At 40.7% G+C, this 25,252-nt stretch overlaps 1 protein-coding gene across 1 annotated transcript in view; it reads right to left on the bottom strand.

Annotated features, from left to right (window-relative positions):
- The window catches only part of adcyap1r1b (adenylate cyclase activating polypeptide 1b (pituitary) receptor type I), a 30,810-nt gene extending 12,429 nt beyond the window's left edge, over positions 1–18,381 (bottom strand). Inside the window, exons 1-3 of the mRNA XM_084128428.1 lie at positions 18,042–18,381; positions 12,067–12,249; positions 4,605–4,701 (exon numbers count right to left, since the gene is read on the bottom strand). Of these exons, the coding sequence (XP_083984554.1) occupies positions 4,605–4,701; positions 12,067–12,126 (157 nt within the window). The 5' untranslated portion in view covers positions 12,127–12,249; positions 18,042–18,381. The remainder of the gene's footprint in view (positions 1–4,604; positions 4,702–12,066; positions 12,250–18,041) is intronic.
- Positions 18,382–25,252: the final 6,871 nt, after the last annotated feature.

The following is a 25,252-nucleotide window of genomic DNA, read 5'->3' as shown; positions in this document are numbered from 1 at the left end:
TATTTGCTCTATGTACAGCTCAGCACTCAGTTCAGCTTATAGCCTAAAACTGTGGGCAGCTCTAGTTACATATTAACGCATGAGTCCATTCCCTAAGGACAGCTCCTTGTCAAATCAAAATGTCAGTATCTCATAAGTCATTACTGTCTGTGATTGTGACTGCCCAAAGGATTATGATCAATGCCACATGCAGACAGCACTGGAGGGGTGTCAGAATCAGTTCTGGAAGAGCTCTGAGCTTATGATCTTCCCCCCATTTCCTGCAAACCGACCGTCACAGTGTCTTAAATTCTTCAGCTTATAGTCTGACAGCATTAGGTTTAATTCTGTCACCCATTTATTTCAGATCACTTGTGAAATACCTAATCTAAACTGAAACTCATTATAAAACTTATTTAAAACGTTTCTTATTATAGCTATGAATAACTGCAAGTATTCTATATTTAGATGACTAAAATGTCTCGGTTACGTATGGTAACCCACGTTCCCTGAAAGAGGGAACGGAGACGTTCGTCCGAGGGATCCGACAGAAATGGGATCTTCGCAGAGAGACCAATCTATTTAGAGAGAAACTAGACGAGCCAATGCACATTGGTATGCGATAATTGCGCCAGCTGCTTCTATCACGCAGTGCAGGTATATAATGAGCAGAAGGTGCAACGCATCTTTGGTTTTTCGCTGAGGAGCTGAGCCAGGGACCTGGCCGTCTGCAGCGATGGTACAACAACATGGCGACGGAAAGAACATCTCTGTTCCCTCTTTCAGGGAATGTGGGTTACCATACGTAACCGAGATGTTCCCTTTCATGTCGGTCACTCCAGTGTTCGTCGGAGGGATCCGACAGAAATGGGATCCCTACCAACATGCCATGTTGTTGGCCCTTCCAGTGCCCTGCATAAGCCTTACTTCTCTCCCTTTATTAGGGGCAGAAGCTTATGCGGGGAGTCCTGGCCACTGATGTTCCGCAAGACCCACTCAATGAGAACATTGGATAACACTCGGGAAGAACACCACTCAACAAATAGGTTCCACTTCAGTGCATAGAGGTGCCTCGTAGAGGGGGCTCTAGCAGAAGTGATGGTGTCTAACACTGCCTGGGGTAGGTCACCTAGAACCTCCGCGTCCAGTCAGGGACCAGACATGGAGTTTCCAGATATCTGGATGTGGGTGCCGTAAGGTTCCGTCTGTCAGGGAGAAGAACAACTGGCAATGTGACATGTCTAGGGAGGCAAAAAGATCTACCTGTGCGGCCCTGAAGCGCCTCCACTCTCCCGGAAGTGTAAGCTGTCGTGAGAGCTCGTCGGCTGCACGATTGAGCTTGTCAGGGATGTGAATGGCACGAAGCGACCTCAGATGCTTCTGACTCCAAAGGAGGAGATGACGGGCGAGTTGCCAAATGCGACGGGAGCACATCTTGTGATGTACGCAATGGTCGCAGTGCTGTCCATATGGACCAGTACATGCTTGTCTCGAAGCGGCACTTTGAAGCGGCTGAGATCAAGACGTACTGCTAGCAACTCGAGGCAATTGATATGCCAATACAGCTGAGGCCCGTCCACAGACCCGAAGCTGCATGCCCATTGTACGTGGCCCCCCAGCCGGTGGCAGAGGTATTCGTGAAGGCCATAGCATGCCTGGACACTTGTTCTAGGGGAACACCTGCCTGTAGAAATGAAGGGTCCAACCACGGGCTGAAGGTTTGGCGACAGTGCGGGGTAATGGAAACCCAGTACATGCCACTCTGCCACGCCCATCTCGGGACCCGGCCTGTTGAAGTGGCCTCATATGAAGCAACCTGAGCGGCGTTACTGCGGCTGCGGATGCCATGTCCCAGGAGCCTCTGAAAAAGTTTCAGTGGGGCCGCTGTCCTGCGTCTGAACGAATTCAAGCAGTTCAACACCGACTGGACGCGCTCCTCGGTGAGGCATGCTGTCTGGTTGACCGAGTCCAGCTCCATACAGAGATAAGAGATCCTCTGCGCAGGGGAGAGTTTGCTCTTGTCCCAGTTGACCCGAAGTCCCAACAGGCTGAGGTGCCCGAAGGGAAGGACTTTGTACTGATATGCCCGACCCTCAAAAGCAAAGCGCAGGAAGGGCCTGTGTCTAGGAAGAATCACTGCAAAATGCGTTTCTGCAAGAGCATTTTGAATGGGAACTTGTGCAGGGCCCGATTAAAAACTTGCAGATCCAAGATTGGCCGTAACCCACCGCCTTTCTTGGGTACAATGAAGTAGAGGCTGTAGAACCCTGACTTCATATCGGCTGGAGGGACCGGCTCGATCGCGTCCTTCGCCGGTCAGACTTCGTTCTCTGTCCGTAAGACAGGAGCACCAGTAGCCATCACAGTGGTGAACCGGATGCACCTGAACTTGGGAGGGCGCCAGGCGAACTGAATCCCATAGCTGAGTCTGATGGTACAGATGAGCCAGCGGGTTGGTCTGGGGAGCACTAGCCAGGCTCCGAGAGACCGTACTAGCGGGACCAACGGAACCACAGACGTACCGCGGAGGGGAAGCAAGGTGGAGGACAGGGACCCGACCCGAGAGGCGGCTCGGAGTGGGGTCTGTGTGTACGGTGCAACACTCACCTGGCTCCACGGGTGGACAGAGGATGCATGGGAAGGCTTGACTGCGTTCTCGAACTGCATGCTGCTGTCCGCTGGCGATTGCAGAAGGGGATGAGAGTGGCAAGGTTTCGTAACGGCGCACACTGTCGACCTCGCCTTCTTGTGAAGAGGGGAACGAGAGTGACGAGGCATAGCGTCATGCACTGTCATTCTCACCCTGTTGCCAAGAGGGGAATGAGAGCTGCGAGGCATAGCATCGCAAGCTGCCATTCTGGTCCTCTTGGGGAGACGGGAACGAGAGAGATGAGGCATGGCGGTGCACGCTGTCGTCCCCACCCTCGTGGCACCCAGAGATTTCAGAAACTGCTCTTTATTGGTGTGGGTACCGCTGGCTGAGCCACTAGAGGCAGAAAAAAATTGTTAAATTCTGCATCCGGCCCTCCTCCGGGGAAAGAGCAGCTTCATCACGGTCCGGGTTGCCCGTCTCAGAGGTGATTTTTCACTGACCGCTCGGCGGCTGAGACGAACGGTGTCGTTTCCTTGCGGGGCTTAACGTCACAGTAGAGCTGGCTGTGGCGGAGTCCCCCCTTTTTTTTTTTTTGCAGGTGAATGATGCCCTTGGCGACGAGGAGACTGAGGGGCAGTCCAAGGGTGTTTTTGAAGCACAAAGGGGCAAGCTCTTGATTGCCTCAGCCTGCTTCTGAACTGCGGAGAACTGCTGGGCCCAGTCCTCGGTAGTGTTGCCGAAAAGGCCACCTTGTGAGATGAGAGCATCGAGAAGGCACACTTGTTGATATCTCGCACCTCTGCAAGGTTTAGCCAGGGGGGCGCTTCTGGACAACCAGGGTGGACATCGTCTGGCCGAGGGCCAACGCTTTGACTTAATCTCAGTCAGGAGGTGGCCACCAGAAGAGGAACTAGATCGGGGAATAAGCAAAGGGACTCCACCTCGTGTGAGGTACTTGAGTCTCGACCGCGCATCTAGAGCGCCGCACGACACGCTGGGTTGCCGTAACAACCCGCACACTAGCAGCTCGAAGGCACACGTTGAACGCTCAAGCCCTTGCGAGAAAGGGAAGATGAACAACATGCTGATGTGGTCATGTTCTCCTGAGAGAACATGAACCACCCACAAATGCAGTTTCAGCATGCTTAAGCCCAGGCATGTGAGACAGTGATGGTGGCCGTCACATGAGGACAGGTAACGACTGCATCCAGAAACACACGAGTGGAATGTAACACTCATGTAAGCTCTTTCTGGAAATTTTGCTCTCTCTGGTGTTGAAGCGCACAGGGGGATGTCCGCGGCCAACAGCGGGAAATAGTGCAATCCACTGAGGCACTCAACCGAACCGCCATGCTCAGAGCTGTGAAAACAGCTCTTTTTTTTTTTTGAGGTGATCCTGTTGTTGCGCGCCGTGACATGCAACACAAAGGTAGGGCTTCTTCCAAAAAGAACACTCGAAAAGTTTTCTCTTTTCTTAGAAGTAAGACTACTGGAACAGAACATGAATCAGCTCGGCTCAGAAGCAAAATGCAAAGATGTGTTGCACCTTCTGCTCATTATATACCCGCACTGTGTGATAGAAGCAGCTGGCGCAATTATCGCATGCCAATGTGCAGTGGCTCGTTTAGTTTCTCTCGAAGTAGATTGGTCTCTCTGCGAAGATCCCATTTCTGTCGGATCCCTCCCATGAACGTTGGAGTGACCGACATGAAAGGGAACAGCAGTTTCAGGTATATCTATTGTTTCCATTTACAGCTAAACACTAATAGCTTTGCACAGCATATAACAGAAACATGCAACATTTATGTGTGGCTCTTAAATTGAAAAATGTGTGGATCGAAATAGTATGCATACACAGTCTGACAAATAATAAGTACCACCTCCACATAACCAAAGCACACACAGACTCACATATTTGTTTGTTTTTCGATCATGGTGAGGATTGTTGGTGACTGGGTGAGTTCCTGAGACAAATTTGTCTCTAACCTGAACTAGTGCTAAGTAAAAGCACATACACAGACTGTACACTTACCTAATTCAGGTTCACTGCTGGGGTCATCCATGGCCATCCTTTCCATGCACTTCTCTTTCTCTAACTGAATGACACAGTCTGGACGCATGCAGTAGATCTGAAAGATGATTCAAATACAAGTGAAATGTGAGTAAGTGAGTAAGTAAAATGTAAGACTCAGTAGCTGTTCAGTGCATACTTTTTAATGGTCCCATAAGTACTTATTCAAAAAAAGTACCTACTCGGAGAATGCAATTTCAGATGTGGCTTTACAGTACGGTTCCCTTCTCACATGGGGACTGCCGAGAAATACTGTTGAGATTGTGAGTTCGGAAAATGTATGAGTTTGCTTATAGAATGGGGTTGTCACTCTCATAAATAACTGAACTGTGTTAGAACATAAAGGTTGGCACTCAAATATAGGACTGACAACTGTATTCTGCTGCTGCAGTGTTTAGGCTCTTCGAGAGCATAAATGTACAATTTGTAGCAAGGCTACTAGAGATGGTAGACATCTCTACATCCTAAACAGTCCCAGTTTTATTCAAAAACTGTTAAATGCACATTTAAATGATCATTTTGCCTGGCAATTGCTCACTTTCCCTTGTCAAATGAACAGATAAACCTTAAGGATTCTGACAGTGTTGGATTGTAGTTTGATGAGCTCTAAATTAGACTTGACAGCCATGTATACAGAGGCATTTCGACAACATTACACCTCTATTATGTTGTGAGAGAGTTGTGACTTAGAAACTTGTAACACAAGTGTCATGTAAAGCAATGATATTTTATAACACAATCACAGACATGGCATTATGTTTATTTGTATTTATATTTTTTTTTTGCGCAGTGGCACAAATATTACAATAAAAAAAAAAAAATAGGAAAAAAAATATATAATTAAAATATTATCAAGACAAAAAATACTTATTGATTATTTTTAAATAAAGGTATTTTAATAAAATATTAATTCATTAGTAATGATTAGTATTAGTAGAATTAGTATTCATTAGTTTAAATCAGTTTTTTCTGAATTTTTCCACAGAGCACACTTGGGCCTCTGACTCTCTGTAAAGCAACATTTCATCCGCCAGGAGTTCTTGTATCCTGTGATGATACATCAGAACTGACAGAGTACAAGGTTACAAAATAAACAATGACAGCAGCCCAACAGCAGCCAAACACAGTGAGACTTTCAAGGAACAATTAATAAATTCAATAAAATTATTCCATTCTAAATTACCATAATTAAACATGCTTCAAAATTCCAGACAATAAACATCATTCTACTAAGAGTTAAATGCATTTATGAGACATCATTCATTATAAACATAGTTTAAGTTTTAGATCTTTTAGAAGAGTTCAGAGAGAAAATAAATACATTAATTGCAAAACTTTGAATATAAGTATTAATATCCCATTGTTGCTGCAATGTTTTCTCACAAATATCCTTTAAATTTGTGTAAAAAACTAAAAAAGTATATATGTATATATACATAACCTGCTGCCCACTCCTAGCAGTTCTTGAATATTGCTTATCTTAAAATTAAACAGTTTTCAAATAGACACAATAGTGCACACACCCACACACAGCACACAATACATGAATTATCTTTAGCCCAGGGTCGAATGAAATTCTGAACAAATCCAAACGTGTGTTCCTTCGTATCTCTCCCACTCAGTGTAAGCTTTAAGAAATGTCTCCTTCCTGCATCATGTATCTACCAGGCCATTCATCTTATATTTTTGTAGAAAAACAAAATTGAGTAATGTTCCACAGTAGGCTACATAGTTTTCTTCTCACAGGAGGTAGTGTTCTCCATCCAGTTGAACATTTGCAACATATACAAATTAACTTTGACTATATACTGTCAGTTAGAGTGCATCTTACTCACACATGTATCCAAACTTTGCTGATGGATATGTGCGCAGCGTTGTTTGTTGTTGTCAACTAGGGTTACAGTTGTGTGTTTACACTGCACACTCACTGTCGCTTGAATCCAAATTAAACCATCACCACTGTCATCCCTTACATGTGTTTTGTTGAACTAGTGATGCCATCATCAGCTAAAATGCATGTGCAGGTTCCTTTAACTTCCTGAACAAGCTCACAGCCGAGTCCGAGTTGCTTTCACATTCACGTGAATCACACCACAGTTCCAGTGCAACTGAACTCAGACCACCTCCTACAGGTAGTCTCGGGTTCAGTACCCCAGTACACTCCTGGGTCTGCATGACAGCTTTCACATTACCAATTTTTCATGCGAACCATGCCCTGTTTCAAACTAAACTGCCAGTGTGAAAGCACCCTGAATATTGTTTATACATAATGACATTTTTCATCATGCATGCATGACCCCATTTTTTTTCTCTAAAGGATTTTTTGTATTTATGAAAAACTGCAACAGATCCCTGCAACAGCTCCCCCTAAAAAAATCCTTCATCAGCAACTGCCTAAAATACACAATGGATTTAACAGAATATGAAATCAAGTTATTGGATATAATAAATGTCTCAGGTTACAACTGTAACCCTAGTTCCCTTTTGAGGGAACTCGCGCTGCGTCGATGACGCTTTGGGAGCGCCCCTGCATGATTGCGCCTGAAGCACTTGTGTCAACTAGTCCAATGGCGAGAGTCACGGGCGGGTGACGTCACGACCAGGAAAGGATAAAAGCACATCCGGTCTGACCGGCGTTAGGAAAAATTTCCTGTCGATCACAGGAAAACAGGGAGTATGACAAAGTGACACAGCGTCTCGTTCCCTTCTCAGGGAACTAGGGTTACAGTTGTAACCTGAGACCTGAGTCTGTGTGAATACTGAGAGCACAACTAAAACAAGAGCACCTGTGAACCTGGGGTAGTGCCCAGGTCGAAGTTGTAAAACCTTACGAATGTGAGCGGAGAGGACCAGCCTGCCGCATACCACATCCTGCAGGGATCCTGCCTTATATAATAAGGCTTCTAAGCCACCATACACCTGTCCTGGTTTACAAGCAGCTCTAGGGGTGATAGAAGCACCCGATATTGGTATTCTTTGCCCCCGAAAGAAAACCTCAGGAACTTCCTGTGCTGAGGGAGGATGAAGACATGGAAGTATGCGTCTTTTAGATCTATCGTGACAAACCAGTCCTCGGATTTGATTTGAGTCACAATCTGTTTGAGTGTCAGCATTTTGAACTTGAGTTTCTTGACTGCACGATTCAACTGAGATCTAGTATAGGACCCTACCCCCCATAATTTTTCGGTATTTGGCAGATTCTTCCATTCTGTCAGATAGCCTACTAAGGGTACCAGCCTCTCGAGACTGGCCTCTGGTGTAATTGGAACAGCCACTTCGGTGACCTGAAGCATACTGGCAGGAAACAAACAAACTGACTGTTTTTGAACCCCCCTCAGAGGGTGCGATTTTGACGCAGCGTTATGGTGACACTGAGCCATGTGCTCGCTGGAGACCACTACGTCCCGAGGCACCAAGGGTGGCTGGGTTGGCAGAACAGCTCCCTGAGGGCACCAAGGTGGGGCGGGCACCGTATACTGAGGTGTACACCGCTCCACCTCGGTCGGGGCTGCCCTCGGAAGTCTGACACCAATGGCATTAGGACCTTTCTTTGGCCGAAGCCTTTTTCGCAGGAACAATGGCCCTCAGATCCATCTTCTGCTTCAAAGGCTTCGGTTGAGAATGCCATCCTGGTCCCCAATCTTTCTGAGGGGGAGCACAGGAAACAACACTCTATCCTGTACAAGGAGTTTGTTAATGGCTAGGGCTGCTCCACCCAGCAGCCCCCCATTTACACCTTACCCACCAGTGCCATAGTAGTTCTAAGTGGCCTGGAGGGTAATGCCGAGCCTTAAGGGGAGCCTTAAGCCGTGACAGGACTGATAGCTCGCAAGCGTCTATTCTGCCGTTGGCATCGGCCCATACCCAAGCTGTTTCAGCCCCCTTCATTAAACATATATTTTGAGAACTGAAAAACCGAGCTGAAAGGGTTTGATCCGGGATCTCGAATTGTATTAGTGGATATCGGGAAAAACTGGAAGGCCCTGACATGGAAGTTATAAACTCTAAAAACTACTTTTTAATTGAGATTGAGAGGGGATTGAGATGGTGAATCTTCAATTCCCTTAATTCGATCTCCTAAAATCTCCTCGGAGGTGGACAGCTGCAGCACCGTATTATACCATTTAATTCCAACTTATTTAATTACTCAAAATTAAATGCAGTAAAAGATCAACCAGACAAGTCAAAATGGTCTGGATAAAAGGCTGAACTTATACATGAATCTAACTAATGAAAGTCATATAAGCATACATCATTTAATTCCTCAAAATTAAATGCTGCCAACTTGTTTAATTCCTAAAAATTAAACACAGCAAAATATCAACCAGACAAGTTAACACGTTCTGGATGAAAGGTTGAACTTATACATGACTAATGAAAGTCATATAAGCATTCATCATTTAATTCCTCAATTAAATGCAGCCAACTTATTTAATTCCTCAAAATTAAACATAGTAAAAGATCAACCAGACAAGTCAACATAGTCTGGATGAAAGGCTGAATATATATATATATATATATATATATATATATATATATATATGCATTGCCTCAGCCACTCGATTCTTATTGCATAGTCTTTTTTTTCTTTTTTTTTTTAAGTAAACAGAAGCGGGGGAAACTCCCGATAGTGCACACATATACACGTCGGGAATTTTTATGAATGAACACAGCCCGCCCCCTTATTTTCATTTTAATATAGAGCTACATGACATTTCTTCTAACATGCTCTTCATAGATGAGGGTGGTAAGTTTTTATTCCCCCGCATCGATGCTGAGCACCTCTACCTCCTCAGAGATAGACTGCTGAAACACCGGGCTCTCTACCAGGGCTTTCGTTCCCAGAGAGAAGGCAGAGAAAAGGCGGAGCCCGTCTCTAACTCCTCCACGAGATCCATTTGCGAACCCCACAATACCAGCTTCCGTGCTGCCTCGGCAACAACGGGCCGGTACTGCGAGGAACGCGAGCCTGAACAGGAGTGACAGGCGGGAACAGAGCGCGCAAAGCAATAGTAACTCGCAATGCTCATAGTCAGTGCCCTCGAGCGCTGAGAGATCATGCTCCGTTCCAAACAAACAACACATAAATCGTGTGTATCCCCACCCATAAATAAATGAGGGCAGACTGGATGTGCTTTTATCCTTTCCTGGTCGTGACGTCACCCGCCCTTAACGCTCACTCTCGCCATTGGACTAGTTGACACAAGTGCTTCAGACGCAATCATGCAGGGGCGTTCCCAAAGTGTCATCGACGCAGCGCGAGTTCCCTCGAAAGGGAACTAATCACTGTTGAAACCCTCCCTATTACTGCTGATTTAAACCCCTGAGATTGTAGTTAGTGATAACTGGTCTCAGAGCACCATGCTCCTTGTGTGTTGCCTTGAAAACATGTGCAAAATTTAATAAACTTGAGCACCTGCATTAATATTCATGAGGACTGTGTAAGTTCTCACCCTGGCTGCAACACAGAGCTGATTTCCATCATAAAGAGACTACGTAATTCACTCCTACATCATGACAGCAACATAAAAAAATCACACACACACAAAAAGCAAATCCTTAGTTAGTTAGTTTATTCCCAGTATGTTTCTTTCTTTCTTTTTTCCTCCTGCTCTTTTTGCTGTCAATCTTTTTTTTCTTTCCCTTTTTGTCCCCTCTATCCTTCACTAAAATGATGAACACATTCATTTATGAAACTGAAATGTGCTTTTGATTTGGCAGTGACTTTTTTTGGAAGGTGTGAAATGAACTTATTTTTCTGTGTGTGTGTTCTTCAGTATGGCTATCACTGCCTGGGAATGTCACATAGCATTTACACTCCATTAAAAGACAAACAAACAATAAATAAATAAAATATTTTCTGTAGTTTATAGTTTTATTTATAGTTGTTTCTGCATATTAAGGGATAGAAGTTGATAGGAGGTGTTTTAACACACATACTTCAGCTTTAATGAAACAGCTTTATGCTGTTTTAACAGCGTTTTATGCTGAAAACATAGAGGGAAATAGGAGAAAAGAGGAGATACTCAATGCAAGTTGTATTTGTTTTTCTCCTATAACAATAATCCCATACATTGTATCACTTCAGTAATCCCCAGATTAACTGGAATTGGAAGGACTGTATGGGATTAGTTTAGTCTGTAGGGAAACTCTTTTCTTTTAAACTTAGATTACCATGAGTATTAACACAAACAAGGGAATCAAAATCAAACCTAAACCATCTAAATCTGTATTTTAGAATTTTGTGGGATAAAAAATTATATGTATGGGGGTAGGTGTTAATTTGTAGCCTACACAAGTTATACAATACTTTCTATTAAAAAAAAAAAAAAAAAAAAAACTTTATATATGAATATTTAATGGCCTAGATTTTGCTATATACAGGCAAAATCATATTCATATTAATGACTTGGATACTATATCCCCATTGTGCATAGTTTCTTATATTTTTTTGTCATTTCAATGTGTTGTATATGGTATTGCACTCCACCTAATTGCTCAGTTGTCATTTATAACATTTTCAATTTGTCTTTACACATTTGTTAATGATAATGAAGGTTAATTTTGCCTTTAGTTTTTGCATGTTTTTGACTGTCTTTCATAAAAAGTCACTGGCAGATATTTTTAAGAAGTTTTTTGTCAACAGAAGTAACATTTTTTATCCTGTAATGGTCATATTTAAAACTGCTAACTGAGACAGAACAGGGGTATAACCTTTTGTAAATGTTCCATTGCAATGCCACTGTCAGTTTGTAGTGTTAACATAAAGTGAAATAAAACAGCATGGCCTTTGTTGCCTGAAGTACTCACTGTACCATAACTGTTTTGGCTCTTGGACAGTTTACATTTGGCCTGTCTGGTGCCAGTGATTATTGGATGCCAGGAAGCATCTAAGTGCCAGTGTGTATGTGACGTAAATTGCCCTTGGATGTTTGTTTCTACTCAGCTGGAGGCACAGACAGTAGACCAAAGAGAGAATGGTTCTTCATGTAAACCGAGATGGCACTTCTCCCCTCAGTTACAAGAGGATACCATGTGTATGAAACGAGCAGTCATCCAGGAAACAATAAAGGCAGCTAGATTTGACAGATTGCATGTGGATTATTTACAGAAAGCAATAACAAGAGAAAGAGGATGAAAAAGGATGTGCAGGGATCACTTTTTCTCCCCCCAGACCCCACCCTGTTATAAATTTCTCTCACGCTCAGTCTCTCTCTTCCTCCTTCTCCCACACAATCTCTATTCTGCTCTTTAGAATATTTCTTCTCTGAAGCCTTGTATATCTCTTAGGCTAGTCAGTCTTTATTTTACAATTAGGAATGTTTTGTTCTTTTCAATTCCATCATGTTTACTTTCATGCAATTCAGATCTATTAATTTAATGGATCTGCCTTGTTTATGTACAAAATATGCACATAGCTTACCAAAGGGATAAGGATGAGTGCTAAAAACAGGTGCTGACATTTTCTCACTGTGGAAGCCATTTTGTCTGGAGCACTGATGCTATTATATCCGCCGATCAGCAGCAGCAGAGGGGGACAACTAAGAGCTGGATGGTAAACAGGTTCACTGGAAAACTGTTGCAGTTCTTCAAATCATCATCAGATCTGAAAAAAATAAAAGGTTTTAGATGCAAGTGAGAATTTAGTTTCTGCTTAATCCAGTTGAGGCGTTCATTCAAACTGTGACAAAATGTCAAACATCAAGAGCTCTGTAACCTTGCGGGGACCTCACTTTTCCTCACTAGTGAAAGTGAGTTCAGGCTCTGCTAACCAAGACACGGGTGAAGAAAGTAAGAGCAGCTTCGGGTGTTTCTTTGACAACAGAAATTTTAACGTCCCAGGGAGTAACAGATTTAGACTTGAAGGAAATTAAAATTGTCTAAGAAACTTTTTCCATGCCATTAAGGGCGCTTTCACACTTGGTTCGATTGCCTGTTCCGAACCTGAGTTCGATTGCTCCCCAAAAGGTCATTTGAAGGTCACTTCAAAAGGTCATGATAATCCATCATAAAAGTAATACATAAAAAAAACAAAAAAACAATGATAATACTAACATCAAGTAAAACAATTCTACAAAATTTCACTATTTACGTTAATATCCATTTACAAAAAAATAAAACTGTCCTTCAATTGCATAATTTCCATCACAATCAATAGTTTTGCAAATAATAATTACCAAATTACAAAGGAGAAAAAAAGTATTAGTGAAGTACCTTGTGTGCAAATGCTGCCTAAAAAGTCATTGCCTAATTGAGCATCAAAACAACAAGTCACTTGCCTAAGCTTTTGGACGCAGCCTTTGTATTATATAATTTCACACTAAATCCCCACCTTGTGGAATAGTTATGTTTTCTCATGAGATTGGGTTGGATTCAACAACTAGTCTATAGATATATTACACCATACTTGCGACCAACTACACTGACCGCATACAGTATGCGGACTGTGGAGCGGAAAAGATAAGGCATGTGATTGTTGTTAAGTTGTTTATCCAAAAGGCCTGTATCATAAAGTACAGCCTTATGACGCAACTCAGACAGCTACACGGTTTTGCTTAGGGATAATTGCTTATTCAATTCTGTTCAGCACAGCACCAAACACATGAAGGTGAGGAAGGAGCTGTAAGAAAGACATTGGTACACTCAGATGGGAGAATGAAAGAGATAAAGAGAGCATAAGTGTGATGGATGGATGGATACGTATAACTGAATGGAGGGCTGGAGGAAGATAGGGAGGAACAGCTGCTCTGGAAACTGCTCTTGCTGTAATTAGTGGGTATAATGAAGCTGACTGGCTGAGAACTCCCCCAGCGATGCCTCAAGATCACACTGAGACATTCTAGACTGGGAGGTTTGCAAAACCAAACATGCACGCATGCACAAAAAAAGTTACATTTATAGTACGTTTACGATAACAGAACAACTTATTATGCTCGCAAAAAAAGAAAAACTTGGGTTTTCTTACCCCATTCATTCAGTAAAGTTATAACAAAAATCCAACTTAATGTCAAAACATCCAAAGAAATATAGGTGGGGTAAAAAAATTAGTTTTACAATAAATGTCATCTAGGAATGTGTGTATGTGAAAGCGTATGTCTGTGCTTGTGTTTCCACTGCCTTTGAAGTGTGACTATGGGACTCAGTGGGTGATAGTTTGGCAGTATTTGCACATGTGTGTGAGTGTCAACATTCCAGAATGTGTGTTCAAGCTATCAGAGGCCACAGAAAGGCTGCATGTCTAAACTCTATCCCTTTGCACACTCCCGAGGGCACATTTACCGCAGCAATCCTTCTCCACAAAAGGGCATGCCTTCAGGACAACTGACAGGACAACATATGGGAGGTGGGCCTCCTCAGTATATATATATATATATATATATTCAGTTGCATTGTGTAATTTTTTTCTTTTTGACGAAATATTATTGTGTTGCTGTTTAGAGGTCAAACACTGCTACTGACAGCTTGACTAACTGAAGGACATACTTCAGGGACAGGTGGCACTTCATAGCCTAGAGTTTGTAACAGATTTAGTGCCATGCCTCAAGCATTTTTTTCCTGGCTTTCAGGTCTATGACATCCAATGCAATTTAACTCAGTTCTGGGCCAAAATGCGATTTATTTTCACATACCATTGCAGAAGTAAAGACAATTGGTTTTGTATATGTGTTAATAATCTTGACATATCTGATTTGAAATTATTTTGAATATGTTGAATGAATGCATCACATCATTGAATACAATACCATGCAAAAATAAAATGGGGTTGGTTTTATTTATTTATTATTTATATGAAAGAGGTCTCTTATGCTAACAAAGGCTGAATTTATGTGATCAAAAATACAGTAAAACAGTAATATTGTGAAATATTATTTCAATTTAAAATAACTGTTTTCTATTTGAATGTTATTTGTTTTCAGCATCATTACTCCAGTCTTCAGTGTCACATGAAAAAAATAAAAAATTATAATATTCTGATTTGTTGCTCAAAAAACATTTATTATTATTATCAATGTTACTATTATCAACATTATTAACAATGCTGTTTAATAGTTATGTAGAAACCGTGATACATTCATTTCAGGATTTTTCCATGAATATAGAATTTTTTTTCTTTTCTTTATTTGACATTTTAAATATTTTGTAACAATACAAAAGTATCCTGTCACTTTTGGCCAAATGCATAAGTAAAGATGTGAATATCTATCTATCTATCTATCTATCTATCTATCTATATATATATATACACACACACACACACACACACACACACACACACACACACACACACAATGAGTACAGAATTATTGTGCTAAATATCACTCCAGTGTAAACAAAAACAAGTCAATCCAGCCCTCCCCAAGCACCTGTGGCCAGTGGTCCAGCGGTCCAGCTATTACCACACTCCAAATGACTTTGCAGAGGTAATAAGGCATGTCAGTCTGACCAGCTGACAACCCTGGTTTTTAACTCCCCACAATAATATCTATCAAACGCACCCACAGCACAAAGACACCAAAATGTTGCAATGTTCCAATATTGCTGTATAGCTGTATTAGATCTGCCTTGCTCCACTTGCTAGTGGTCATTGGAAGCTAAAATAATTTGTCACCCTATACCACTCACAATATGTCCAGACTGGTCATACGTTTTACAAGGTAAAGATTTAGTGTGTGGAAAGAAAGAAAGAAAGAAAGAAAGAAAGAAAGAAAGAAAGAAAGAAAGAAAGAAAGAAAGAAAGAAAGAAAGAAAGAAAGAAAGAAAGAAAGAAAGAAAGAAAGAAAGAAAGAAAGAAAGAAAGGGGATATGCAGATGATATATTCATTTTCATCCATGGATTAAATCTGTCGCACATGTATAAGATGGATCTCTGGCCTCGTTTCTGCACTGAATATTCCTCATAAATCTTATTAGAGTGTGTTAATGCCACATTAGGCTGACCAATCGGGAACTAAGACACTAAAGTCTGTGCAGCTTTAGATTGTAAATTGTTGTTTGAAAAGGAACCATTAGCATATTTCTTTCTTTAAAACATTGAGCGAATACATGGCATAAATCAGGAATTAGGGAATTTTTATTTTCTCTTTCTTCCTTTACCCTTTTTTCTCAGTACTAATCAGAAGGGATTACTGTGCCATGAGCCTCCAGGTTTCAGAGTGATTTGTTATTATCAAAGCAGCACTGTAGTGTAAGTGTGTATGTGCACAAATCATTTAAAAAGTGTCAGCTGCTGACAACAGGCTGGCAAAATGTAAATGTAGAATTTATGCCCAATGTCAAAAAATGTTGAACACACAGAAAAAAGTGAGGTCAACAAAGCTGGCCTGTCACAAAGTAGAGTGAACTAAATGTGTGTGTGGGCAAGTACATGCCCAGTTCTGCTTGTGTGTGGCTGCATATGAGATGCACACACTACAATACACACTAATGGCAAATCAGCAGAGACTAGTATTGGTGTCTGACGCTGGATTTTGCAGGGTTGATTCAGTGACCTGACCTCATCCACACATGCATTTTAATATTTACATATGTTTGTTCAGAATGTACATACTTTTTTGAGCTGCACATTTTTATGATGAACATGCACGAAGAAGCACTGATAAAAAATAAATAATGCATGCAGTGTAGTAATAGGCCTTTTTTTATTTCAGTGCCGAAAATATAGACCAATCTTTTATGTAGTATAAAACTGATGCCATAATCGATTAAAATTTCAATTTGTCTTAAATGTCACATTGACTGCAGCTCAGAAAGGCCTGCTATGCTAATATCCTGCCTCTTTTTGGGACGTGTTGAACTGGATTCTCAATATCAAACATATAAACATGTTCATCTTCAATTCTTATAGCATTAGGGGTGAGTGGTTCTAACTGAACATATGTGGTGTCATTTTTAATGGTGCACTAGCAGACGCACACAGAACTACACAGAGTGTAAAATTGTAAAATAGTTAATTTGCACATACACATGCAACGTAATAACTTTGGGGGTTCTGCTTCATAAGACATCCAAGACAAACAAGACTAGAAATGAATCCCGATAACAGTTACAGAGGCTCAGTGGATATTTTATACTGTCTAACACAAACAGGAAGGAAGGAGAGAGACTAATCTCCTATTCACTCAAGTCAATTAAAGGTTTTTTTATGATGAGTTAATTAAAAATACAGATCAACACGTAATAATAACATTATTTTAACTGTGATAAGGACAAAAAAGTTGATTTAAAGGTGGTGTCCATGCATGTGTAAAAGTTGACTTCACACAATGGAAAATTTATTCTGACACAAAAAAGATAATGTATAAAATAATAATAATAAAATAATAATAATAATTAATAATAAGGTGGAAGATGATAAAGGGAAAATATATTTTAACATGTTCAGCCTAAATATATTTAATTTTAAAACAGGTAATAAGCATATGTTTAGATATTTTACTGGAAAAAATGCAAAAAGACTTTTTGTTGTTGTTGTTGTTGTTGTTGTTGTTTTTTGCAATGAGTAGGCAATATAAATTAAAAATGCATAAATATAAAGGCAAAATACATAAATTCAACACAATGAATGCAATTTTTCAAATGTTGTAGGCCTGTCATAACATTTTCTGCAATATCTGCATTAGGCTACATCAGATGGACGAATATGCCTACATATATTTACGCTATAAATTGGTACCATTTTATGGCATATTCATCTCACTGTAGTTTGGGTGTGGCGTGGGTATAGTAAGACTTCCACATTTACAATTCATGTAGAATGAATGTAATCAAAGTCTTGGAAGGCACTGACTAAAATGCAGCAATAACGTGAAAAAGAAATCATCTCAATACGGTGGACAATTCTGAGTTGAACGGTAGGCTATATTAAAAGCATTAATTTAAGTTGTGATATTCAAGCTCTCTTACTAACGTGTTTAAATAACAACATGTGCAGCAGCTCTACAGTGATGTGTCCTTAAACGGTGCTATGTTGGAAGCTGATTTGTATTTTTCTTGTTGTGCTTTCAACGCCTTTTCCCCTTTATCATAAGGAATGCACATTGCACTAAAACGGTAAATCGTCCTATTAACAATTCGTGCAAACCGCAGAACTCCCAGCTGGCTTCTTGAACCATACACTAAACCGCAGACCGCCTTCAAACCACTCTCCAACCAACCCCATTAAATAGCATTTCGACCACCAATTCCATAGTAAAATGCATAATATAAAAACTGACATTTGAAATAGCTGTATTTCCTCCATAATTCTTCCATTCGAGAGCTATTGATCCGTGTAGCCTACATTCCATTTCATTAGCCAGACAACCAGAAAATCGGAATGGAATGCATTTCAATAGAAAATGTACTATACGGACACTGCAGGAATGGATAGCAGGCTATACAATGAATCATGAATCTTACCGTTCCAGTAGGCAGTAGGTCTAGCAAAAGGACGTAACACGATGCAGAATGCAGAGCGTCTCGCGCTTTCAGTTACAGGCGTTCTAACTGCTGAGGCGCGCGTTGGTGCACAAACATTCCCAGACGCCCCGGAAAACTTCTGCGGACAAGTAGTATCTCTCTCTCTCTTTCTTGCTCTCTCTCTCTCTAGCATAAACGAGGGAACAGTTGCCTCTCTTACAGACGTCTAATTATTCAACGAATGAAAAAGAAAGCACATGCATATAGCCTAGGCTACATAGAAAAGTAAGGGATGCTGTCTGGATAACTCGCTGTATTGTGTTGTAACACTGCCGAGCGGTTATCCGCGCAGACTCACAATGATCCCTGATATGCGCTGCGCATTTTGATGAACCCCCTCAAACACCCCAACTCTCTCTCTCTCTCTCTCTCTCTCTCTCTCTCTCTCTTTCTCTCGTGTTTTAAGGCTGTCCACGTAGTCCACGTACCGTCGTGAAAAACGAGGTCAAATGTGTGAGTATATCTTGAGTATTTTTTTTTTTACACGCACATACATAGGCTATAGGCGAAGCCAGGCTATAGTTCAATAGTTTAGTATATGTAGTTCAACAAGTCAGAAGATGAGAACAGTTCGAAGACTTGAACACGTTCGCGTGAGGAGGTAACCATAGCAACCATCGCGGGGTTCGCGGCTGAACGCTTTCTTTTGCATCGGGCGGTGTTGACCTAACGTTCTGTAATTATCTATCAGTTTATAAGTAAAATTACAAATAGCCTACATTACCAAAAGTTTAGTGTGGAGTATTTTGTAATTTAATATTTTGTTAAAAATAACAATATCGCATTAACCTTTGTTCTGTGCACACTGAGGATTTCACTATTCAGCTCATGCTTGACCCATATCCGGAGACAGCTGCGCTTGCAGTGGGCACAGCTCCTCCAGAAAACGCCTCAGGACCCTGGACAGCGGCCGGCGAAACATTTCATCGATCATGTTACGTCACCCACAACGTTGGAGGAACCAGTGGTTAATAAAATTCCCAACATTTTAACAAAGTACAGTATGTTGCAAGTTACTGTCCAAGACTTACGGATTCAGCGTAAACTAGATGCAGCTAACACACACTGCACACACACACACACACACGCGCGCGTTTTATAAAAACGTATTTAAAATAATGTAAAGACCAAACTTAAAAATAGTATAGGGTTCATCCTAAAAAAATTGTAAATAAATAAAAATGCAGATCTGAAATATAAATCTAATCTAGTAGCCTAAACGTCTTCAACTCAAAAATTCTTTAGGCCTAGTAAATTCAAAGTTACCAAAAATATTCAAACAGATTGTAGTTTGTAACTTAAACACCTTTTTATATTAATAAAGAAAATCAAGGTTACAAAAAACATAAATGCAATCCGAGTGAGATTTTTACAGCGCAATCAGCATCTGGAAGTCTACATTTAAATAATCAGATTTACTTTAAGAAGGAAAGAAAGGGGAAAAAACAGTGGCAGTAGGACACAAAAATGACAGTAGAAAGACAAAAAAAAAAAAAAAAAAAAAAAAAAAACTCAGCTGGAAAGACTGGTAAAGCTCTTTGCACTTGGATTTGACACCATTCTCTAGCCTATGTATCCATCTCTATTTTTCATGAGTGTCCCCTTCTGTCTTGTCCTCCTACACAGCCAACTAGTGATGAGTCAATCTCCTGCAGTTGCTTTAGTACATATATGAGACAAAAGAAGTCATGGCACATAGCAAAAAAAGAAATGGACTCCTCAGTGCAGATAAAGCTCTTCTCTGCCTCTCAGAGTGACACAGGGATGCCCGGTCTGCTCTGAGAGGGCGAATGTCTGAACAGAACCAACAACACAGCTGCCAATTCCTGGGAAGCTGTCTCTGCCTCTTAGAGTGACAGTTTGGAGAGTGCAACAATTTCTGTCACCCTCTAACATCTTATATTGTTAATCTTAATTGATCAACATTAGCCATTAGTCAGCATGACTCATTAAGTGCCCTAATCTAAAATTGTTTTTGCTAAAATTAGCTCCAGTATCATATTTTCTCCCCTCAAAACATGACACAAGTCACTGTAAAAAATAATAACCTGTAAAAAGTGATAACCGGGAATTGTTCATTCTTAAGGAGCAACTTTATCTGATCTAAACATTTTAGTTATTTTTATTGGTGTAACCAATAACCATTATTTTAGCATTTATTTATTTATTTATCTAAGTCCCCCCCCCCCACACACACACACACAAACTACTACCATTGATGTTATTCATCACTTGTGTATTTATCTTATTATTATTATTATTATTAATTGCCTACTATGTAACATTTTTACACCTTATCAGATCCATGCTGCAAAAATCTTAACATTGGTTACCATTAGTTAGCAGTGCCTTTTAACATGCCATTTCGTAACTTAAATTTTTCACGAATATTCTCAATCCTCAGCTATTTACATGTGTGCATTTGTTCCTTTTATGCTCACCTTAAATTTCTTCAATTGTATATTTGTCCCTCTCTCTCTCTCTCTCTCTCTCTCTCTCTCTTTTCCTTCACTCAATGTTTCTCATAATCAGCTGTGTGGATGCTTTCTGAAAATTCATATTTGCAATGTGGATGTCTCTCTATGATGCCTCATTGAAAGGTGTGAAATATTATGATACCATGTGTGGTTACCACGGTAACAGGCATTTTGGATTTGAAGAAGCAAGATAGCTGAGGAGTGTGGGAAAAGGAGAGGGGCTGAGAGACAAGCAGTGTGTGTGTGAATGTGAGTGTGTGAAATCTTTGAGTGTTTGAAAGCAATGGCAGTAATCAAAAGAAGTATTTTGCCTTCATGACCCTAAAAAGAACGAGAGATCCTCTAGATGATAATTGATAACACATTGTGTTGCATTACTGAACTTCATGGCTGTTCTTTTAATGTGTGATGCTCTCATGCAGCAGCTGTTTGAGCAGAAGTCTCTTCTAGTTTGATAGCTGGTGGCTAGAGTTCATTCAAGCCCTGTTTCTTGGCCCTTAAACAGCCTTTGATTCCTCCAGTAAGGCCCCTCAGGCTTTGAAGTTCACTCAAGATCCAAATGGATTTGAAGTGGACACTTCTTCAGCAGGGCAATCTGTGGCAGTGGCCAAATGGCCTCTGTCTTATTGGTACTTTGTATCTCTTTCTCTCTCTTTATAATGTCACAGTTGAGCACTGTTGTGTTTGAATTTTGAAAAAGACGATTTATGGTTGTGAACACTAAGGTTTAAACACATATTGCTCAAGGGTTTGTTTCATAAACTTAGACTCACGACATTTCAGTGAATGCCAGTAAATGATGCAAGTAAATGTCCACTATTGCTACAGGTTTTTTGAAATTAATAAACAGAACAAATGAAATCATAATATCATCAATTATATTGTCATATTCACATCACCACACATAAACACTGGTGATGGAGCAAAGGGCTCCTTTTCAGGTAAATGTGTGCACTGAAAGATGCATTTGGACCTCAACAATAAAATGAAAGGCATTGATTATACAGCTGCAACAGTCACACATATGCATACAAAATCTGCAAAATTTTAACATGTATTTTGTTTAATTAATAATAGATAAATACTGTAGATTCTGCAAGCTGAATGTAGCCTTAACCACAACCGCAATTATAATTATATTTTATTATTATGATTATTACAATAAATATGTTAAAATATTATTTGCTGGATGAGCAGAGCAGACATTTACAATAGTTTTCAATTGAAGTGACTGGAATCTTACAAAATTAAATAGTTTTTATTTCTATAAAGAAAGCAAAACGACACCCTTACGCTCTGTCATGAGATATCGCGAGACAGCTTTTCACCTCGACGAGAAATCTCGTCACATTATATTCCACGAGATCTCGTGAGGGATTAATTTACACCAAAACAAAAAAGTACATGAATGCCTTCATCTCCAAAAATATTATTTTTGTCTTACATTTCATACTGAACTCAGAGTTCAGTGCCAACTCGTTTACAATCAGTTATTTTTTGTAAGGCTGCATATCTCGACTGCCACGTCATCAAGCGCCGCCAAAGGACATCTCAATTTAAAGGATCCTTGGAAGGCAGTCTTCATTTCACATCCTTCATTCAGCTAAATTTGAAGGATGCATCAAGTATATCCTTCAATCAGACCACAGACGGAAATACACCTCTATCTTCACTAGTTTCTGTAGATAGAGGTAGCTCTAAAAGAAAACCATATGTAGCAGACAGAGACTGATTCAAACATGCAAAAATAATCATCTTAGTTCTCAGAGACTATAGGCATTGTCATGGAAACAGATTCCACCCTTAAAGGGATAGTTGTACTGAAATAGCTAGCTTCCGGCAGATGGCCGTATGCAAGTCGAGTTGCGACAAAAGAGTAACTCTTGAACTTGACGCACAACGTAATGACGCACAACGTAATGATGAACGCGGTTGACCATCCCTGTTTGTTTGAACCATGAGAGGCACATAGACACTAAAAGAAATGGACACAGCGATCCCATTGGAGTGCAATTAGAAGCACTCACTTCCTGATGGCTGAGCATACTGCGCAGACTCAAACTGAGCTTGACGACGTAGATGTGACGTGAGCAACCTGTCTGACAGTTGTAAGTCTTCTAGTAGCTGTGCCAAGAGAAATCTGAATCATTCCCTTCCGAAACTTGCAGAGACGGAGAGTGTGAGTAGGAGGTGTCCATGAGCTAGGAGCAGGAGCAACTTTTTCTAAGAATTCTGATTAATTATTTTGTCATTTTGCCTCCATGTCCCCCCGATTGCCCGTGAGCTTCTCCTCCTGTCCATACGGTAATTTCTCTACTGCGCGACAGAGAGTCGCCTGGTTATGACGCAATCGTTAGCCTGTTTTTACAAAAACTGCTTCTACTGGGCCATAATGTAAGATACAAGGTAATGGAGCCTTTTATACATTTTCGTGTTTCTTTAGAAATAAATAATGGACAAATTGAGTCTTTAAACGCCTCAGATGTAAAGTTATTCGCTGTCAAAGTGACGCCAAAATGAATGGGAGTCAATGGAATGCTAACAGCAGGTGATGGTCTGCTAATCAATGGCGGCCCCCGGGGAAGCTTCAGTTTCCGGCTGAAAGATTACCCCCTTGGAGAGGCATCAAAGCTCACACTACTCCTACATCCTACGTCACACATCATCAAGGATTACTCTTTTGGCAATAGTCGACTTGCATACGGCCGTCTGCTGGAAGCTAGTTATTTTAGTCGATTAAGTTTTAAATATGGATATTTTTCTTACACGGACGCATCGCTTCGCTTCACGAGGCCGTTATTAACCCACGCAGGGCCGTTTCGAGCACTTTTATCATGGATGGATGCGATTTGATGGACTTCCAAAAAAATATACCCATTGACTCTCACTATAAAGCTTGGAAGAGCCAGGACATTTTTTAATATAACTCCGATTGTATTATACACCTAGGATGGCTTCAGGGTGAGTAAATCATGGGCTAATTTTCATTTTTGGCTGAACTATTCCTTTAAAGCTGGGTTGTGGAGAGTGAGGAGAAAAAAAACGGTGGAAACCTGATTTTGCCAAGAGTGGTTTATATAGAATTGATGAGACACAATACAGTACAGGGATAAGGAAGGGAAAGTAAAGAGGTATTTTTAAGGTTTAATGGACATCATGTTACAACTGTTTGTTGTAGTAAGCACAGGAAGAAGAAGAAGAGCAGGTTCAAAAGTATTTAATAATCCACACTGAAGATAATCCAAACAAGGCAGGCAAACTAAACACAACTGTAACATAGATGTGACCGGACAAATAAACACTCAAAAAACTGCAACTTAAATAGTAAGGCAAATGAGGGTAATCAATGACACACAGCTGAACAGAATGAATAATCATAATCAATAACCATAGTGACTGAAGACTAGAACAAAGGAAACATGTGACTGAAGATAAACAAACTAAGGGGCTGTTTAAACAACACCGTTTTTTTTTTTTTTACTTTTTATGCGCTTTGGCCGTTTACACGACAACAGCGTTTTGGGTGACTGAAAACGCAAACTTTTGAAAACGGGTTTCAAAGTGCAAGTTTTTGAAAATGGTTTCCCTGTAAACAACAAAAAACGCATGCATATTACGTGTTAAGTCTATAGTGTTTCATCAGCATCTAATGGACTGGCAGCAGAATACAGCGTTTTAAGTTGTTTCCGTGGATCCGTGTGAATTGGGATCATTTTGACAATGTCTGTAGGCCCTATGCGGAAAACTCAAAGAAAAAACGTATCCGTTTTAAGCATATAATTGTCTTGTAAACATCTTGTAAAAGTCCATACATAACATATAGAAATGCAACTTAAGATGCTTTTCCACTGCGTGGTACGACTCGGCTTGGCTCGCTTTAATTACTTTGGTTCGGTTTGCTTTTCTACTGCAGTTTAGTACCGCTTCAAGGTGGGTGGGATAAAGACTGATCATTATAGGCCTAGTTGCGCGGCCTCTACTGTCGCTTCTCGTCTACCATCGAGAGGCGCGTCTGCACCTCGTCTACTGCCACGATACTGCCATTTCTTTTTTCAAGTTGCGTGCAACGGTCGTTTAAAGCAAGTCATTTAAAAAAAGTTGTGCGAACAAATGATACTGCAGTGGTTGTTGCAGACTATTTAAATCTAGCGGGTTTGGTGTGTCGTGTGCAAATCCAATGACGCCATATTGACGATCAGTGATCTGCAGTGTTCACGTCACATTTTAGTATCGGTACCCCCCAAAAGTGAGCCGTATCGAGCCGTACCATGCGGGAAAGCGCCAGAGAAGTGGAAGTATTGTTAAATGTTGCTTTTTGCTACTGTTTCAAACAGAGTTAGAAAAAAAACAATAGATCAAAAAGCCTAGCTTTCATTCATGACCTTACTCTTGTTTATTCTCTTTCTTGGAAGACCATGTTTGTCTGCCTGCTTCTGGAGCAGCTCCACTCAATGAAAATCTCTACATGGGGTCCTTGTGCCACTCTGCCCAGCCTCCTCAATTAAGTCTCACATCCGTAGCATCATCATGGAGACCAATGCAAGAATTTTAGAGCCTGTAAGATATTCTGTCAGGCCCACATATATTCATCTGAATATAAACAGCAGAGTGGGAATAAATGCCTTCTGTTTTGTTCCTAAATAATGAGAATGAAAAAAAATGTAAATGTTAATG

Source organism: Abramis brama, assembly GCF_963993115.1.
Source record: "Abramis brama genome assembly, chromosome: 11".
In the NCBI taxonomy this organism is placed as follows: domain Eukaryota; kingdom Metazoa; phylum Chordata; class Actinopteri; order Cypriniformes; family Leuciscidae; genus Abramis; species Abramis brama.
This window is presented reverse-complemented; position numbering and strand designations above follow the sequence as displayed.